Below are 20413 nucleotides of genomic sequence, written 5' to 3'. Positions count from 1 at the left end.
TTAATCTTTGAACAAGCATTTCAGCTGTCTTCTCATCCCTGAGACTCTTAGGTATTTGACAGATGAAGAAAAAGAGGTCAAAACATGATGCCCAAGGAGCAGAACTAAGTGGCTTTTTGCATGCAGAACTAAAACGACATGCAAAAATGTGTGTGCAAATGGACTGTGAGTTGTAAAGTACTTTAGAAACGAGCTAATTCTTGTTAAAATTACTTGAACACTTTTTCTGACTTCTAGTCCAATATACTCTCTAACATACTAAGAGTTAAAAATTTTTCAAAAAATTTGAAAAATACAACCACTCCCAAAGTGCCTCCAAATCATCAATTTTATACATTTATAAATATAGATGTATATGTATCTATATTTATATGTATGTATCTGTAGACACGTGTTCATTATGCATCCTCCACATAATGTGTCTATAGATACATATATACACATGAAGATGTTTTACGTATATGTATACATATGTGCATAAATAATTTATTTTGGCAAAATAAAGGTTTTCATTGAATTCGTTTTCTAATTTCCCATAAAGATATGTCATTTTAGAATGAGATGTTAGAAAAAGAGAAAATCAAATTTTGCCATGTGCTAATGTAAAATACATTATAGGTATACATATGTGCAAAAAAATGTTACATTGGAAGTCCTAAGACACCAAGATATAAAAATGAGATTCCAAAGGAGGCAGACCACATGTGCAATATTCAAAAGAAATTACCAAGAACCAACTTTGGGATACTGAATCCTATTTATAATATAATATAATGCTGGTATACAAAATTTGGGTGACTGAAGATTTAGAAAAGGGAGAGAATTTCTTTGAGGAAGGGTTGAGAAGTCTCACAATGCACCTACAATTAGTGAAATAAACTTCAATTTGGACTGGACCTAAAACTTAACATAACTTCTTTTGGTTTAGAAGGCCAATATACTGGAATTTGACTCCCACCTAAGAAGCTTAACCAGTGAGATAACATGGCAAACTGGTTAAGTCAGAAGTGGCTTCATCTGGGTTAGCCTGCACTCTCAGAGTTTGTCAAGGCAAAAGATTCATTCTGGAGCCATTGTAACACTTGTCAAGACAACCCTCCATTTAGGGTGGACTGCTGTAAAATTTGGCCTAAAGAAATGCATCATAGGACACTTAGAGAGGCCCAGAAGGGGAGGCTTCCAAAGACCCACGAAAGTGTCCATGAGGGAAAAACTCAGCCAGACTTTTTCTGGCTGCATTAAAATCCCCAACCTGCTGTGCTAGCTATGTAACCCTAGGCAAGTTAATTTACTTCTCTTTGCCATAGTTATGAAGATTTTAAAAGTTATAAGTAAAACACTTAAAACTATTTCTATATATAATCAGCACTGTTTAAGTGTCAGTAATTCTCTTCCTTTTTGGTTATTTTTATCATTGTTATTATATGTCAGGCTGAGAGGGCAAAAAGCGCAACAATCCCAGTTCAGTAGGAACTTTCCTTGTCTCCTTTTCTTATTTCCTTCTTATGCTCCAAACTTGGAAGGATCAATAACCAACTAGTAAATGGGAAAAGATAAGAAAAGTCTATGGCATTCCCTTCCCCTAAAGCAGATGTCCTATCTGAAGATCCCACAGTAGGAAAAAGAGAATCTTTAATCTGGAATATGTTCCAAATTTTGACTAGTATTTGGGACTCAACAATTTTAATTAAGATATTGGGACTGTATTTGTGATTTTCAGTGACTGTAGGACTTTTTAGTCCCTGTAAATGGAAAGTTATGAGAATACCCATTTTCATTTGGAGGGCAGGGTGAGGACCACTGACATTAAGCCATTTTAAACAAACAATGAGGACCCCAAAATAAAATGACTTCTATTACTGCATCACATGAGTATTCCTTGTTAAATGTGTCAATTACAGATGCAGAACATACTAATGGTGAGTGTTAACCTTTTTATTCAACTTTGGGAATATTCCTCAACATATGACTTCATCCCTTCCTGGACTTATCTTTTCATTTGCTTCTTTTTATTTTCTCAGGCTTCAAAAGATGTTTAAAATAAGTTGGCCTAATTTGTTTCTGAGGAAATCCTTACTAAAACTGAAGCCATGCTGGGGAGTCATGAATTTGCCTCTTTTGTAAATGAAGAAAATGCTCCTGACCTATTCTCCAAAGGATGCTGAGAACAAGGGATTTTCAGTGGGCAGTGATGATGGTGCTGAGTCATTCTCAACACTTTTCAAAGTCCTTTGTGACTTCAGGCAGACATTTGCCCAGGTTAACAGAGGTGCAGTCTGTGACTAACTAGTGCATGAGAGGATTAAAACACTGCATTAAAATATTCTAAGCACCTAGCTACCCAGATTAACTATGATGAGTGGAACAGACTCTGAGTTTTTAGGCTGGCCACATTTAAAGATTATAAATGGAAACCATTGTTGTAACTTGATATTTCAGGATATCAATGGGGAGAGGACAGCGGGCTTGGACTCAGGAGACATTTCCTAGATATATAATGAAATAATATTCATTGAGCACCGTTAGATCCCAGGCACTTGACATGCACTGTTAACTCATTTTATCATCACATCAACCCTAAAAGGTAGTAGAGGAGAGAGTTTAATACCATGAGGAATCCACTGGACCCGGGTTACAATGCCAGAGTTTTCACTTTTTATATCTGTGGCTTTGGATGAATTTCTTAATTTCTGTGAGTTTCAGTTTTCTAATCCATAAAATGGGAAAAATAAAACCTGGCTTAAGGAATTATTTTTAGTATTATAAAACTTCATAAACATATATATGTATGTCCAAGAGCCTGATATATTAATATATAATAATATCAATATCTATCTTATTGGGGATCTTTCTCCTGCTCCACTTAACTCCTCTGAGTCTATATTCTTGTATCTGAGTATAAAATAATAATATTTATCTCACAAGGTAACTATGAACATTAAATAAGAAAAAGTACATGAAAGTGCTTAGCAAATGCCAGGTACTTTAAATCTAAGTTTGTTTGTAACTTTTTTGTCAGTATATAGAAGATTAAAAGAATGTCTGAAATACTGCAGCAATTTAAGATAACTAAATTTGGGAGCCAAAACTGATTCTGCAGTCTGGGATCACTTAACTTGAAATCGCTGGTAGTAAATATTTCTAAGAAATATAATATGGTATTTTAGTAGTTTGTGGAGTCATGTCCCAGTATTCTCTGAAGCTCCACCAATTTCAAAAGTTAGTTATTACTATGCATAGTTAAATGCAATAGAGTAATTTACGCTTCTAAATAAAAGATTTAAAAGCAGAGTTTTGTAAAATACTTTAAATGTAATTGATATCTGCATTCTGTCATTGTATCCTAGTAATCAGATAAGAAAAAAGGAATGGGCTGCAATTGTACTTTTCTCTTTGCAAAAAGGAAAATTTGGATATTGTTACTACTACAGAAAATAAGTATTTTTTCATTGACAGATCTTATCTATTATATCATAAACTACATAAGAGAAACATAAGAGACTGTGACTTCTAAAACAAACTACTTTTTCCTTCAAGACATATTTAAAAATTCATTTGTAAATATTCTTGGATTAACAAATTAACAGCTAGTAAAAAATATCTGAAATTTCAGGACTCCAAAATTCTTTGAAGAAAGAAATGCCATTCAGAAACAAGATGAAAGTAATTCACTTCTAGTCTCTCTGCTACCATAGAGACAAAGAGAAAAAAAGTGAAGAGATTTAGCACACTTAATTCTTCCTGAAATTTATAATTAACTACATAGGAAAGGGAACAATTACCATATTTCCGAAGAATAAAGAATTTTAAAAGTTGAGCTTTTGATAAGACATAATTACAACCTATTAAATGTGCAATTCATACCAATTTGCTCTTATGATCTTGAATTTCAAAAAGTGCATATACATTGGTTAGTGTTTTCTGAAACATACACATGGAATGCCACCATGTTAAATTTACAGAGCTTTTTCTTATCAGAGGATTTTCTCAGTTACTTAAAATTCTGGCCAACGTAACACAAAGAAAACAGTCAATGGATATTACTTGTATATATGCCCTGTCTTCCTGACACCTATGAATATGTATTTGGGGACAAATGTTAATAAATGAAAAAATGTGCAGGCTTTTGTAGATCAAGTGTCATGGCCAACATCAAGCAATAGCCAGGAAGGACTAGCAATTAGATATGTTCTCAATTTAAACAGAACTTTAGATTGCTGAATAAATTACGGGTGTATTAATTCAGGACAGTTTTATTTTAAGAGACTTACAAGAAAACAGCATATCTAGAAATCCTAGGAGATTCAAAACAAAGAAAGGGAGGAAGAAATTATTTTGCTACAAATGTACACTTTTATTTATGGTTTCTTTAGCAAATAATTTTTTTTTAATTTTTATCATCAAGAATATCAAGAAATTATCCTTATAATGCTCTATTTAGAACTCTGTTTGAAGACAAATTATTTTATTTTAGGATATCTATAAATACAGCATGAAAGATTCTATTTCTCATTGTAAAAACATGAGGTATCAGAGGGGTAAGCTAAAATATTAATACTTTACGAACTGTGTTTTCATACAACAATCAAAATTCTTGCTGGCATAGATAATAAATGGTATAATTTATGTCTTGAAATTTTATTTTTAGATATTCTTTTTTGAAACATAATTAAATGGTCTTTGAGGAGACTCTATTGCTAACTACACTGCTGCCTGGTAAAGTGGTATAGTATTCTGCTTTAAACAAAATTATATTATTTCTCCAATTATTTTATAACCTGATAATTTAGGAGAAGAAAATCATTTCTGAATTTTCTATTGCATAGCTTTCTAACTCACTTTAATACTTTAATAGTAAAATATACTACATTAATATTGCTATTCTTTTATAGTATACTTATGTTAAATATATACATATTATAAAGCCAAATAATTTCCCCCCCAAAGTATCTTGCTATATTAAATCACTGAAAAATTAAATGGACATGAGTTGACATTCTTTTATCAAACTGAAAACCTGATCTAACTGCTTTAGTTTTTGTTTAATAGAAATGTGCAATTGTCTTGTAAGTATTTTTATACTTTAATTTTAGAAATTTAAATGATGATCATGATAATTTGGTTTATCATAGTTGTGATACAGTTGCCATTTTCCAGGTGTATATAAGGACTTTTATCTCTATTAGTCCATTTCTTTCATGTAAAAATGACATTTCCAAGAATCATTTTAGGCCCACTAACTGTTCACAGATAAGTTTAACAATTGCCTGTCTCTTAACTGAATAGTTTATCCATCAAACTACAAAGATTTCTTTTACAACTATTTATTGTGAAGTTCACATTATATATACACATGTACATATGTGTATACATGTATGTATATATGCAAAAACATTTGTGTATATGTGCACATGAGCCTATATACATACACAGAGAAGTAAATGTTTATCTACATAAGTGTGTTGTGTGTGGGGTGTGTGTGTGTGTGTGTGTGTGTGTGTGTGTGTGTGTGTGTAACTTAGAGGAAGCAAGAATTTCATCCACTCATTCATTTACTTACTGGATAGTGAAATATCTATCAGATATCTGTTAAATGAAACAATCAGTCAACACTTTTGGTACATCTGCCAATACCATGGTAAGTGATCAGCTATAAATGTAACTAAGAACTTCTCCTGTCCTCAAGGAATTCACATTCTAGCAAGAAATAGGCACAAGTAAAAGATAACTATAAAACCAGATAAAGGATATAACAAAGATACAGACGATGTACTAAGAACACGGAACATGACAGGCTCAGTCTAGAAGGGCAATATCAAGGAAAGTACTTACAGAGAAATCTGCATTTAGCTGAATCTTCAAGGTTAAGAAATGTATTAGTGAAGTATCAAGCTAGGGAGTTGAGAGGAATTCAGGGCATAAGAATAAAAACGCACGACAAAGAAACAGGAGGACGAAATTCAGATCATTTGGGGAAACCAAACATTATTGATTATAGTTGACTAAGGCATGAAGGGTAGTGGGATCTGAGATAGGCAGATAGGCAAGGGATACAACATCGAGGGCGAGGTGCTCCAGGTGAAACAATGCAGACTTTATCCTGAAGAGCAGTGCTTCTCAAACCTTAATGTGCAAAATCAACTAAGGATACAAATCAATTAGGGATCTTATGAAAATGCAGATTCAGATTCATTAGTTTAGCATGGGGACTAAGGTTCTGCACTTCTGTTTTCTAGGGGATGACATTGCAGTTGGTGAACAAACCAAATTTTGAATAAGGGGGCCGTAGGGGACAGGGAATCCCTGAAGGATTATAATGAGAGCTGTGGAGTTGTGATATACATGCAAATTATATACACACACACACAAACACACACACACACACACACACACACACATAGATATATATGTATATATATACACACATGCATATTTATACACACACACACACACACACACACACACACACACACGTACATTTTTTTAAAGGAAGGTCCCAGTTAATGGTGTAGAAAATGTATAGGAGTGGAAAGACAGGGAAAGCAGGAAGATTAATAGGGATTTTGTTGCAGAAATCCAGGTAAGAATTAGCGAGACTCTGAAAAAGACCACTGGTAGTAGAAACTGTAAATAAAGGACAGTTTATAAGAAATAAAATAAATAAGAATTGGCTGTTGGGGATTTGGGAAAAAATAAAAATCAAGGTCAACTCCTACTTTTCCAATCATGACAAGTGGAATAGTGGCATACAAAGAAATTGAGCACAGATAACAGTAGGAGAACTGTTTATGCTTGGAGGACTCCAGAGAGTAAACATTTTCCTGAAACTTTTGACTTAAGTTTACTTAATGGGTAAATAGAATTCCAAATTCTAAGAATTCATAAATTTACTCTCAAACCAACTTCTCATAAAACCTGTTATCTCCAAAAGGTTAGCTCAAGAACTGTATTACTTAGATACAAAGAAATAGACATGTGTGGGTAAGCATATTAAAACAGAGATATGATGGGAACAGGTTATATTTATAGGATTTCAAATCTGGTACTAACTTTGAACACACAAATGGAAGAAGAAGCTAGAATATTTGATATCTTTCTCTCACCGATAAGAGCCTATAAACCTGCAAAGTATTATTCATTGAAGCCAGAGGAAATTCCCATCACCATGACTACACAAACAGAAATTTGCCACTAGAGTGGTAACTAGCTAATTGAATCAGTAAAATTTATCCTTAAATGTCAGACTCCCAGAAATGAGAAAATGAGAGAGAAAAAGGAGAAGGAACAGAAACACCTGCACCTGCTATTTATTAGTTATGTGTATACGTAGTTACTACACTCAACACTGTGTGTATATTGACACTAGCCGTTCCCCTTGTATGGGATATTCTTTGTTAAGATCTTCACAAAGGTGATACTCTTCAATATTCTTTTAAGTTGTTTGCTTAAGTATTTATATGACCTGTGTCGCATAAAATTACTTCTAACACATACAGACACAGCTCTCATTTTCTCCACCATACAGTGACACTAATGGTAATAAAATATCCCAATTTGTGTTAAGGTGTTTTATTTTTAATAATTTCACTCATCCTTTCCATGTATACAGTATTTCATATTTTTCAAATATATAAACTAATTTGATTATGTACAATATTCCTATTCAGGAAGTATTGATAAGCCAGTATTATTATCCTATTTCGGACTGGAGAAAAATAAAACTCAGGGAGGATAAATTGAAGGTACTAAGATTACTAATATAATAAATGGAAACTCCAAGTCTATATTTTCTAAATCTTGATCCAACACACATACTCAATTGCCTTTGGTAAAACATACATACATGCAACAAAACTATAATCACGGGTAATCTGCTTCAAGAAAATCTTATCTTCCAAACATTCATATTAAACAGTGGACAAATAATAAAGTGATGAATTCTTTTTGTACCTTATGAAGGATTTATATTATTTTTTAAAATTTCGAGCATAGTTAATGTTTAAATGTTATTTAAATTATGAAATTTTATTTGCAGTTGTTTCCTCTTCAGACCCACATGTCTCAGAAAATATGATTTATGTAAAGGTCTTATAAAGGACAATTCTCTCAAACTCATAGCTCTTCACAGCATTCTGTTGTTTTTACTCACAGACTCAAAAAGGGATAATGTTACAAAATAACATCCTGGTAATCAGGTTTGGAAGGAAAACCATTTACTACAGATGTGTTAACAGATGATTGATATGATTCATGTAATAAAATTTTATTTCTAAAAGTTTAGTTTGACAGGCTATGGATATATGTCTGAAAAACTACAAATCTACAACTAATTGTAATTTAAATTAAGCCCTATGTGGTGCATTGTTTTTATTTAATTAGATATTTAGATAGAGAAGGAATGAAATGCAAAGTGTAGAATCAAGAGTATATTTTAACTCAATAATAACCTTGTTGTGGTTCAATCTGAAGAGAATAATAGTGAATGGGAACACAGATATTATAGTCACAAAGACCTGAGTTGGAACTTGTTTCTGTGAATGTACCTCATCTTTAAGATATGAAGGATCACTGCATTGGTCTAAAAACTAAATGTGTTTTGATGAAATTCAAGTCCCTTCCATGTCCCAGACATTTCATTTATATACATATAAATATATACATATAAATAAATATATATACAAACAAACACACACACAAATAAGAAAAAGGAACATTGTTCCTTTCTTTATGGAGCTTCTTTCTAGTCAAAAGAAAGACAAAATAATCACACAAATCAGTATACAATATGAATTGCTATATGTGGAAATGTGGCATAATATCAGAGTGTATGCTAAGAATATATAATCTTCTAGAAAAAACTGTGACATGTAAGGTATTATCTGGAAGATAAGTAGAATTTAGATGAGTAGACAGTTATCTAAAAAGAATAATAGTAAATGGAAGTCCCCAAAACAGAAACATGTTTGACACCTTCAGAGAACAGAGGGAAGCCAGAGAGACTAATATATCCTTTAGTTTAATGAAAGATAGGAAAGGTAGCACAGATTTAAAACATGGTCTTGTCCATGTATTTTCAAGATTCTTGGAATCTTATTAAAGATTCTTGTTAAAATACAAGGTATAATTATAGAAGACAAGCTACGAGAGAAATTTAGCTTCTAAGTCAAAAGAGAATTGTACACATTTGTAATAATTTGGACAACTACTCATCTTTCAATAGGTTGCTGAGAGTGATGCTGTTGGCCCTGTCTATTAGACTGATCCTCCTGCAGCTGGATGGAACACTTAATAAAAGAAAGTTAAGCTATTATATTAATGTCATTAGTATTTCACGGTGTTTGACACTATTAAAATGGTTAATCTCAGGTTACCAAGACAATCATAGAATCTCTTCTCTTTTTATACAAAATGGTCAATTATGTTAAATTTTCCCTACTATTAGTTGTATTTATGCTTCTCTTTGCCACCCAATAGATTTTTTTTTTTTTGGACACATCAAGCCCCCTGTTCTCATCTCTGTAAAGTATACATGCTACCTTGCAGATATTTGGCTCAAATGACAAGTATTAATGACTGTCACTTGCAGGATAAATATGAGGAGAGGTACACCAAAAAAAGATAGGAAGATAAGAAAGCTATGGACCCTAACAGAGAAGAGTGCACCTACTCCCTACAAGGTAATATCCTAAGCATTTTATAGTTCTTAACCCACCCAATTCTCAAAACAATGCTGTAAGATAGGTACTCTTTTGTGGATGAGAAAACTGCAGTGCTGACAAGGTCATCCAGCTAGTAAAAGGGGAAATCATTATTTTACTGAGCAGGTATAAGAATGAGCAACACAGGTTGTGTAGAAAATACAAGATAGCTCAAATCAGGGGGATGAAATGGGAGAAAAGTCTGGGCAAACTGGGATTGGGAACCAGTGTTGATGGATGGAAAATCCTATTTCCTTTAAGGTAACAACTATCTCAACTTCATGATATTTGTGACCAGGTACTGATCTATCTCTGTATCCTTTGAATCTTGTTACTCATATTGGATACCTTACATTCCAGCCATTTTGGCCTTCCATTCTTGAAATATGCAATTTATTCTCATTCTCTCTCTCTCTTTCTCTCTCTCTCCCCACACACTATAATTAAAATTATAGTCTGAATTTTGCCTAAAACATTCTGCCAGAACTCTGCCTAAAGCAGTCTCCCTACACCATTATGCCCTCCATTACGCAAATCAGCTTAATTTTCACTTCCTCAGTAAAGCTTCACCTTATATTTACCCCTGCATACCTGCGACATAGCTCATCAGGTTCTTTAGGTATTCCTGTCCTCATTTCCATAGCACCCTATATTCATTTTCTTATCAGACATCACTGCTATTTCTGTAATTGGTTGTTTTCCCCATTAGACTAAAGGTTCCATGAGAACAGATTGCTTATTATAGCCCCACACTGTTCAACATGTCAAGTGCATAGTAAGCGTTCAATATATGCTTGTTAGATAAATAAAATGAATGAATAAATCTGATGCTTCTACCATGGGAGCAACTGTACACCTGCACGAATAAATAGCTTTCTCTATGAACACAAGACCACTCAGGAAGCCATTTGTTGCCTTGACGATTTGTTTCATTTTCTCTACAGGAAGCTCTGGTGGAAGTAAAAATTATTTTAGCTTTTCCAAATGCCTTATTTGAAAATATTTCTGTTAAGAATCCACTTCCAAAGAAATGACATGCCACCTTCTAAAAATTAAGGTCATAATAAATAATATGATACTTACCAGACTTGATAAAAATATTTTTAATGCCTCACAACAACTTTTATTTCCTTTTAGAAATTCAGAGTGACTTTTAATTCTTATTAAAGATAGTGGGTTGACAGCAGCAAAGAGTAAAAGCATATTTACAAAACAGATATAGTATTAACAACATCAAGAAAAGCTTCTTTTGTGCTGCCCAGTCCACTTTTCATTCTGCTATGTGAATTTTATTATGTATATTAACCTGTAATGCATATTAAAAATTAATAGTGCCATCATGCCTTTATTAATGAATTATAGCAGTTTTATTTGTAAATCATTTTTAAATCTTTTTCAAATATACAAGTATAGTTCATGGATATCTGAAATTAAGCCAACGTGTGATTCACCCACTAATACTACTATAAAAATTCTGCAGTTTTATTTGTAGATCTTTTTTTTAAACTTTTTCAAATGTATAATGATCTGAAATTATGCCAATGTATGATTCACACACTACTACTATTTAAGATACTTAGTTAATCTAAACAATTTTATCTTCAGAGACAATATAGGATAATATTAGATTTGAAATAGAAAAGGAAATACCTCAGGGATGCAACAAAATATACTCATCTTACAGAGAAGGACAGTGATGGCCAAATGCCTGTGGGTGGCCATGATCAGAAAGTACAGATTTATTTTTCACAGTTGCACACTTTTCTATTCTTATATCAAATCCTTTATGTTGTTACATGTGATGCTTGAGAATTCCTATGCAGTAAAAGAAAAATTATATTGACTTTGCATTTCATTAAAGTAAACAGAATATTCTGCCTGTCATCCAGAACTACTGCCCTATTGGCCAATCATGTAAACTCATGGCTCTGCCTAACATTATTTTCCTTGCATTTTAGTTGTTAAATTTATTGGATTATCTTTCAATTACTCAAAAAATGTTTAGGGAATTCCATCACATAAAATGTGTTGCATTAGTTATTAGATTGTGTTTAGCCAGTGTTATTGAGATGACTTCATTTACTTCAATGATCATACTGAGAGGGATTCATTAAAGATCTAAATTGTGAGTTGCTGAATAAATTATACTATATACACATTTTTCCATCTGCCAGTTGTGCTATGTACCTTACATAGTCTAGTATAATATCACTTAGACCTAGGTAACATATCCTTTTTGAAGATGAATAAATCAATGTTTGAGGAAGTTAAACAACTTATCCACATCCTAAAGCTAATACATGTCAGAACAACAATTTAAATACAAGTCTCGCTCCAATGTCCTGCTCTTCACACTAAAACATGTTCCTTCTCTTTCTCAGTAGTGATATCTGTGACAAAAGTACTGAAATTGAAACTGGACAGAAACATTTGAAAAAAAGAGATGACTCAATCTTCTGAAAGTGGGTTGTCTGAACATTTGACAAGACCTTGGAAGCCATGTGATAGAAACTCTATATTTATGAACACTCTGATGATTTGCTAGCCTACAAGATCTTACTCCAAATCTGAGAAGTTCTACAAATCAGTTTAGCTAGGCTGGAGCTCTTAAGACTTTAAACAATCTGAGTTAAATGGAGTAAGATCTAGAGTAGGATTATTTTATCAGAGGGTTTACATAAAATCCACAATCATTTCCTTCCTCTTATATACAGAAAAAAATAAAAATGATTCTCCAATATGACTAATAGATCTTTTTATGCTACCATTATACAATGATATTTTCTAGATTTATCATAATCCCTCCTCTCATTAATCTTCCTTCATTCATTTTTAAGAATGTGAAACAAATACATAACGAGGAATTTATTTCTATAGTGTGTACAATAGGGGAATATGGAAGAGCTCAGAGGGCACAGAGGTCTAGGAGGAGCCAAGGGGACAGTAAACAACTTTCATGCCAAGGAAAGGGAAGAAGGAACAAAAATGCTATTACCAATGGAAGTATTTCTGTTTTCTTGCCACTAAAAACTTGACAAAGTAGTGGTCAGCTGTGGTATTGAGATGTTCTGTGAATGATATGGAGCTTAGGAAGTATCATGATAATTAACAGTTCCAGTCTCAATAAAGCTTCTGTAAAGCAATAATTAAAGAGAGTACCTCAGCCAGAGCTACTAGAAAGTGAATTTATTGCTAGGGGAGAAAGAGATGAGCATTAAACTAAGATATAATTAAAATTTCCAAATTGTTGACAAGTTTCTTGTCAAACAGTCCCAAGAAAGTAGAGCAAGGGCATCCCAAGTGCATGGCCACTTGGGGAAAAACGTAAACTATCAACAGTGGAACACTAAATGGAAAAGATTTGCAATCTAAAGTCCTCTAAGAGGTCTCCTCACCTATGTCCAGTTTTTGAAGCAATTATTCATTATTTACCATGTAAATATCACAATGTAACTTTGCTATATGTTTGTTCTTTAAAAGGAAGGAAATGATTGTGTATTTTGTGTTAAACCCTCTGATAAAATAATCCCACCCTAGATCTTACCCCATTTAACTCAGATTGCTTAAAATCTTAAGAGCTCCAGTCTAGTTAGACTTATTTGCAGAACCTCTCAGATTCGGAGTAAGACCTTGCAGGCTAGGAAATCATCAGAGTGTTCATATATGTTACTCCAGAAATGTTTATGGACATAACTAAGAAAATGATATTTCATGTGAGTCTGTGTTTTGTTGATTGATGTAATTTATATGATAAATCACAATACTGAAGTAATGACATTTATCTCTTATTAAGCATTTAAAGAAAAATAATATTATGTATCACCTATGACCCTGTAATCAATAATACTTTTATAAGTAAATATGAGGCATATGACATTTTTTATCAGATAGTGTTTTCCAAATTGAAGGCACTTGGATTTCAGTATTGATTTAAGTTATGCAATGCAGTAGACTTCCAGTTTTGGTTCTCATTAATAACTTTGGTAACTGTTTTTAAAGTACTAATTTGTTTCACAGTATCTGAAATTATTATAATTTTGGAGTAAATAATTATAAAACACATATAGGTCAGATTTGGCAGTATTCTCTCAAGAAAAGTAACACCAAGTGTAACATCTCAAGAAAAGTAACATATTTTTGAGGATATTTCCTTCAGTGGATTACATAAGAACATACAATTTCTTAAGATATTTTAAAACTTATTTTAGTTTATTTACTTTTACTGATTTAACTGGACCACTGAATGAGATGTTTGGCAATTTTTAAAAGTAAAATAAGGTATTTGTCTAATTTAGAGGCCTAGTCAACTAACCCAACTAGAAGTTTTTAGGCTTAAAATCCACTAACCTCAACTGAAGCTTCCATGTGATACCAGGCCCTATGGGAAGATATCCACTAAGATTTTCTGGAACTTAATTTGTAAAAGTAAAATATTTAAGGTCATACCATGGGTCACTTGGCTTGTGGCTTTGAAATTAAATAATCCTTTCTTTAGTGGCAAAAGGAGATCACAATCGGATATCTAAACGCAGTTAAATCTCATGTACTAAACTATTAATTTTGTCATGGTTAATGGACATCTAATCAACGTGCTATACAAAAAGATAGGATTCAAATTAACTCATGGTACGCTTACATACAAAATGAAAAGGGAACTAATGTGTAAATGTCTTATAATTAGATTTTTCCCAAAAATATTAGAAATATTTATTCAAATAATCAGTGATTATGAAATTTAAATACATTTTTTAGAACTGATGACAGAATAAAATAAAATGCCTTTGAAATTTTTCACTGTTTTCTGTAAATACATAAAAAACTTGCCTATTGATTTTATTTCATTCCCACTTTTATTTATATTTCCAATAATGCAAATATTGCATTTGTTTCTAATTAAAATAGAGACAATTAGCTAAATATTAAATATTGTATTTGTTTTAACTCAGGGCCTTGAGATTTTTTTCCTTTAAAATAAATCACTAAAATGCAGAATATCAGAATTCTCCAATCAGAGGCAATATGTCAAGTCACAGTAAAGCTGATTGGCTTCTTTAAACACAGAAGACATGGCCTTTAAATGAAAAGCTAATTATCACACTCAGAAAGACTGCCCTGATATGTTATGTTAAACTGATGTGTATGTGCTATACTACTACTATAGATATTTATATGATGAGCTATAAATAGATGCAAAAGCAAATCCTGCCATAAAAAAAAAAAAAAAAAAAAACCAGGCAAATTCTCCTTCCATTCGCACAAACATGCACTATCACTTTAAGAAGTTAAAATCACATAAAGACAGGACCCCCCAGACCCTCAGGGAACAAAATGCCCAGCAAAGTAAATTATACTAATCATTTTCTCTCATGCACTGGCAGCACCTACTAGAACTGTTTAATTACGGGACCAGAATAATAATAGAAAAATGCTGCACACAACAACAGCCCTGTTTCCTATCCTACCTTTGTGGTGACAATGCACAGGCAATCCATCCTGGATCCCTACACAGGACTCAGTGCATGAAAGTCACACCAGCAAATCAGCAAAGGTGAGAAAAGCCTTTTGGAAATTGCACACAGAGAGAAGCAGAGCTTGGATTCTGTACAAGACGGCTTTTCCAAGGGGGCCCCTCATGGGAAACTCGAGCCCTCCTCCATACAGCTCAAGGCAAGCAGGATTCTCCTAGGCACCAGAAAATCCCCTAGAAATCAGCTCCGGCAAAACTTCCCGGTGGCTTGCTGGGCTCCGCGGCTGCATGGTCTTTTAGCGGATTCCTTGATCAGAATAGAGCTCCTGTGAGTGCCCCACACAGTTCTATCGTAGCGATGAGTGTAACACCAAGCACCAGAGAATCACATTTCAGCTCTTGCTCTTGTTTCTGAATTCTGATCTGCTGCTTCAGTGTACCCATAAGATTTCCTTTGCCAAAGTCCCCTCTTTGTTGCTTTCCTTTCTTGCTAACAACACTGAGTAACACAAAAAACTACCCGTCCCATCTACCAAGTGGCTGTCGTTCCAGTGCCAGAATAGCGGCTTTGGGTAATAAAATGCTATTTATTATGAGCATGATTGCCGGGAGTCTAAATGACTCGAAAAATATGACTGAAAAGCTAAGGTGCATGTGGTGCTGCATACATCACATCTCAACTCACTTGCAATTACAAGGGCAGCTTCTTACAAATGACTAACAGCTGGATAAGGAAAATTGAGCCAGTGGCATAAAGAAACTGCAGATTTGGAAGTTTAACTTAGAAAAATGTTACATTTATCCTTTTTTGTGTTTACCTATGTGTGTGGTCCATGACATATGCAAATACACAAACAACCTGAACATTTAAACGAAAAAGTATATGATGAAATTGGGGAGTGTGGAGCTTCTAAAGTGTTTATAAAAGTTCTACATTCTAAGTGAAAAAATGAGCTCCTTCCCAAACTTTTCCCTCCTCACTTGCTGTCTGCAGGCACTTATTACGTGGGCAGAGCTTTGTGTTCCCTTCTGCAGCATTCTAACAGCCAAATGATTAACACTGTCCCCTCCCCCAAATCCCTCCCTTTCTTCTAGTAAAGCTGCCACTATATAGACTGCCTTTGAGGTGCTTGACAAGCATCACTCTGGATAATAATATTCCTTTTTTTCCATCATCTTAGACACATAGGCAGTCACAGACTGAAACAGACAAACAGAAAGACACAGGAGCTCAGAGAGGAGAGGGGGCGGGAAGGGAGAATGAGAGAAAGTGAAGAGAGTGAATGACAGAATGAAAGTACTGTCTGACGAATAAAAATGGAAAATCAATGATGCACTTTCACTAGGAAGAAAACATATAGTCAACTGGACCACTGAAATATCAAAAATAAATGTCTAGGGACCCATACACTTTAGGTCCTCAAGAGACTGGCAGGACCATTTTCCACTCTACTGACAATCACCACCCTCTCTTTTTTCATAAAAAGTATACTTTCCATGATAAATAATTTGGTGGAAAGAAAGAATATATAAGACTCTTCTACCTTTCATGAATTATTCAGGCTCTAACCTCAATATCCCAATAACCTCCTGATTGCTAAGTAAATGAATGACTCAGAAACTGACGTGTCATTATTTTACCCAAATAAGAGCCCTGTTTATAAAGACTTTAAGTTCATAGCAAATCAAATACGTGTTCAGAGAAAAAAACGAAAATAAAAGCTCCTAAAGTTCAATGTGATATAACAACCTTCAAAAGTGGCTCCAAAAATTATTTGTAGTTAAAAAATATCATTTCCTCTTAACTGTTATCATACTGGTGTAATAAACTTCAAATAATTTTCAAGTTAAACACCATGAATAGAACCATGTTCTGGTCCATTCCATCAGGAAACTCTATCTTATGGTTCAGTAATTTGAAAAGTCAAGGAAACATCACTTTGTCTAGTTACCCTCATTTGTTACACATCATCACAGTAATTATTTTAACTCAATACTTCCTAAGCTTATCTTGGAGTGTTTAAAACATTTTATCTTTGAGCACTCCCAGGTACCAGTGTGTTTCCCTGAAACAAGTAAAACATCTAATATGTAATTGAGACTTATTGTCATATTCATGTTTAAAATAATTAGGCTTTGTGTCCCTGTAACACTTTGAAGTTGACAAAGCACTTGTAACAGTCTCACAGGCTTGAGAAATTGAAATGACTTCCCAAAAACCTAGTAACTTTCAATGCCAACATTAAAGATCATGTCTCTTAATTTCAAGTCCAGGTCTTTGTTAGTCATAGAGATAATCAGAATGGAGGCAATCAGGAGTTAGAGGAAGTAAATAAATTGGATAGCAGAGTAAAATGAATATTTTCACAAGTTTTTCTGCTAGATGATACCTTCAGAACTTCATTCCATCTTCGTAGAAACAAGGAAACTAAGATAGAGGAAAATTAGCAGAGAGATCCTGATTAGTCTCCTAACTCTGGCAGATCACAGATGAAAGCATTTTGTAAACTATGGAGACTTGCAGAAATAAAAGACAACTTGTCTTTTTTTCTAGCGTAGATCCTAGAACACCTTAGGCAATCCCTAAGTCATCCATCTGACACATATTTGTTGAACACTCATTATGTGATGATCTGACTAATGTCTATATCACCCACTAAAGTGCACTCCTTAAAGATAGTTTTAACTCTTTATTTCCATTGCCTAAACTAGTGTCTCATTCATTCAACAAATGTACTTGAGAATCTACTTATGTGGAAACACAAGGTAAGGAAAAGCTAGCAAAATCCCTTCCCACAAGAGAATAAAAAACTATAGTACTGTACAGAAAGTATTGGGGGGTGATTTACATCCACAAAATAGAGACATTTAACCCAGAATGGAGAGGTGAGGTAAAGCGTTCTGGAGAGGAGCCTTGAGCTAAGTACATAACATTTTAAAGTGTAGACCCATTTGGGATTTCTGCTTTGTATACACCTTACCTATAATTGATTTTCCTCAGATACAAAGATGATAGAAGATAATTCACTCCTTTGCCTCAAGGGAAACATTATGCTGTTTTTATAATTAACAATGTATCGACATGAAGCTTTTTTTTTTTTTTTTTTTTTTTAACACAGACATAGCGCTCAATTGGGCCTGTGATTTTCACAAGAGGTGTTTGGCAAGATAAGAAGCCTCAGCCTGCAACTGCTTTACTTGATATTCCTTGAGGTTAATGATATCAGACTAAAAATATATTCATTCTTAGTAAACCTATAATTGAAAGTTTGATATCATAAAATTCTCTTGTAAATTACTTGCACTAAACCTGTACCTTAACCACTTAAATGCATTACTTTTATTTTGTTTCCAACAGGGAAAAAAAATTTCTAGAAGTGAAATCCATTCTGTGTCTATTCTAGAATCCAGCCCCTTGAGGGCAGATTTAAGGTATATCTCTGCTACCTAGTATGGTACTGGCACTTAACAGGCACAAAATAAATATTAGTGGAATGAAAGAATAATCAGAGCTTCAGTTATGCTATTTATTTTTTTATAGTTTTTAAAAACAGATTTAAACCTATGATCCTTTATTTATATTAGAATCATATATGCACATTACAGAGTAACTATAATATATACACATATATTTATGTGCATACATAGAAATTTTAAAATAAATATACTGGTGCATGTAGCTGAAGGTATTCGCAAATGCGAATATTTTCATTGGCAAATCCAGTCTGATGTAAGAAGGTATGATTTAGAACAGTCTTATCTATAATGGAGAAGGGCAGTTTCTCGCTGAAGTGTTAAAACTATAGGATGCTACTGAAACTAGGTGCTTGCTATTGTGTTAGAAAACAATAATAAACATAAGCATTTTTGTTAATATAACCGTAGTTTATCAAGTGGCTATTTTTTGAAGTACTGTGGTAAATACTTAGTAACTATTATCTCATGGTCATAATACCCTTTAGGAAATAATTGTAACCCCTATTTTATAGTTAAGGAAATAGAAGCTGCCTGAGGTTCTATGACTGCCCTAAGTGACATAGAGCCTAGGTGACTCCAACCTAGAGGGCAGTCTATGTTCTTTCCATCCATCTCATCACACTGCAAATCCTGAAGCCGTTTCTGTCCCTGTGGGTCCAACCTGAGAGTGTGGCACAAACAGATTCAAAGGCCGTTTCCTTAGCCAAAGGTAGCCTGGAATCCATGCAGATGAATTATAAACAACATGTGATCCTCCTAAAAAGATACATTCATCTCTGGGCTCCTACCTGAGGCCTTTCATAGCTTCTAACGGCCTTGGGAATAATCCCAGAAGGAATGGACTCCACATTAGAAAGATCAAGTCCAAAGGAAATAACAAGAAATCCACCCACCTGGCCTCCTATCCCTGCGTATCTGTTCCCTGTATACCCAGAACAGCAGGCACACAAATGACCTCTGCAAAGTTTGTTAGCTTAATAAAATAAAGAGACTGCAGGCAGGTCATGGCAAAATGCCTGCCCTCATTTCCAAACTCTCCAGAGGTAAGTAAGAAATTAGGATCAACTGAAAAAAGACTGAATTTTTCAGAGAGTTTCTATCATTAAAAAAATCAGGACAGTATTGGATCCTGAAAATAATTCGTGAAAAGCAGGAGTCTATGTATTCTGTTCAAGTTAAACATTTATCTTTGCAAAAATATATAAAAACTAAACAAGAAAAATTTTGAGTGAATCAATAATTGCTACAGAAATACATTTTTACTTTTAACTCATCTTTTAATCATGATATTCAATTGTATAAACCTAAATTTTATATCAATTTTACACATGTGAATTAGAACATAAATGACAGACATGTAGCTCTTTCAGTTATTATCATCATCAAAATCTAAAGAACCTCTGAAATTTTATGTAAGTGGCAGGCTACAAATGATGTAAACATTCAATAAAAACTGTTTCACTAACAAATCAAAATTTATATAAACTTTGCTGAAAATTAACTACATTTCTTAAGAGGCACAGTTTTTCCTACTATTATACAATGCTGTGAGTTGAGCGGATTCCAGAAATCCAAATAATTGTGTGCAAGCCACAATCTAAAAAGCTGTATGGTCAGAAATAAAATTTTGCTTTCAAGTTAATATAAATAACCTCAGCAGTATTGCTAAATGCCATTCCCATACTCTACCTTCTTATACCCTGATATGGTTTGGCTGTATCCCCACCCAAATCTCAACTTGAATTGTATCTCCCAGAATTCCCATGTATTG

General features: G+C 33.6%; 1 protein-coding gene across 10 annotated transcripts in view; it reads right to left on the bottom strand.

Moving 5' to 3' along the window:
- Nucleotides 1-20413, bottom strand: part of DLG2 (discs large MAGUK scaffold protein 2) — a 2183817-nt gene that overhangs the window by 1656329 nt on the left and 507075 nt on the right. The window contains exon 1 of one of the 10 annotated variants that reach the window (XM_032295968.1): nt 15161-15866. The exons of the other annotated variants lie outside the window; for them this stretch is intronic. Coding sequence (XP_032151859.1) covers nt 15161-15190 — 30 coding nt within the window. The 5' untranslated portion in view covers nt 15191-15866. Of the gene's footprint in view, nt 1-15160; nt 15867-20413 lie in introns of those variants that run through there. 10 annotated transcript variants of the gene reach the window in all.

The sequence above is a fragment of the Sapajus apella genome, unplaced genomic scaffold (genome assembly GCF_009761245.1).
Source record: "Sapajus apella isolate SASKATOON/1434 unplaced genomic scaffold, GSC_monkey_1.0 scaffold34, whole genome shotgun sequence".
Classification (NCBI taxonomy): Eukaryota; Metazoa; Chordata; class Mammalia; order Primates; family Cebidae; genus Sapajus; species Sapajus apella.
Note: the sequence above shows the minus strand (reverse complement) of the source record. Positions and strands in the feature narration are given on the sequence as shown.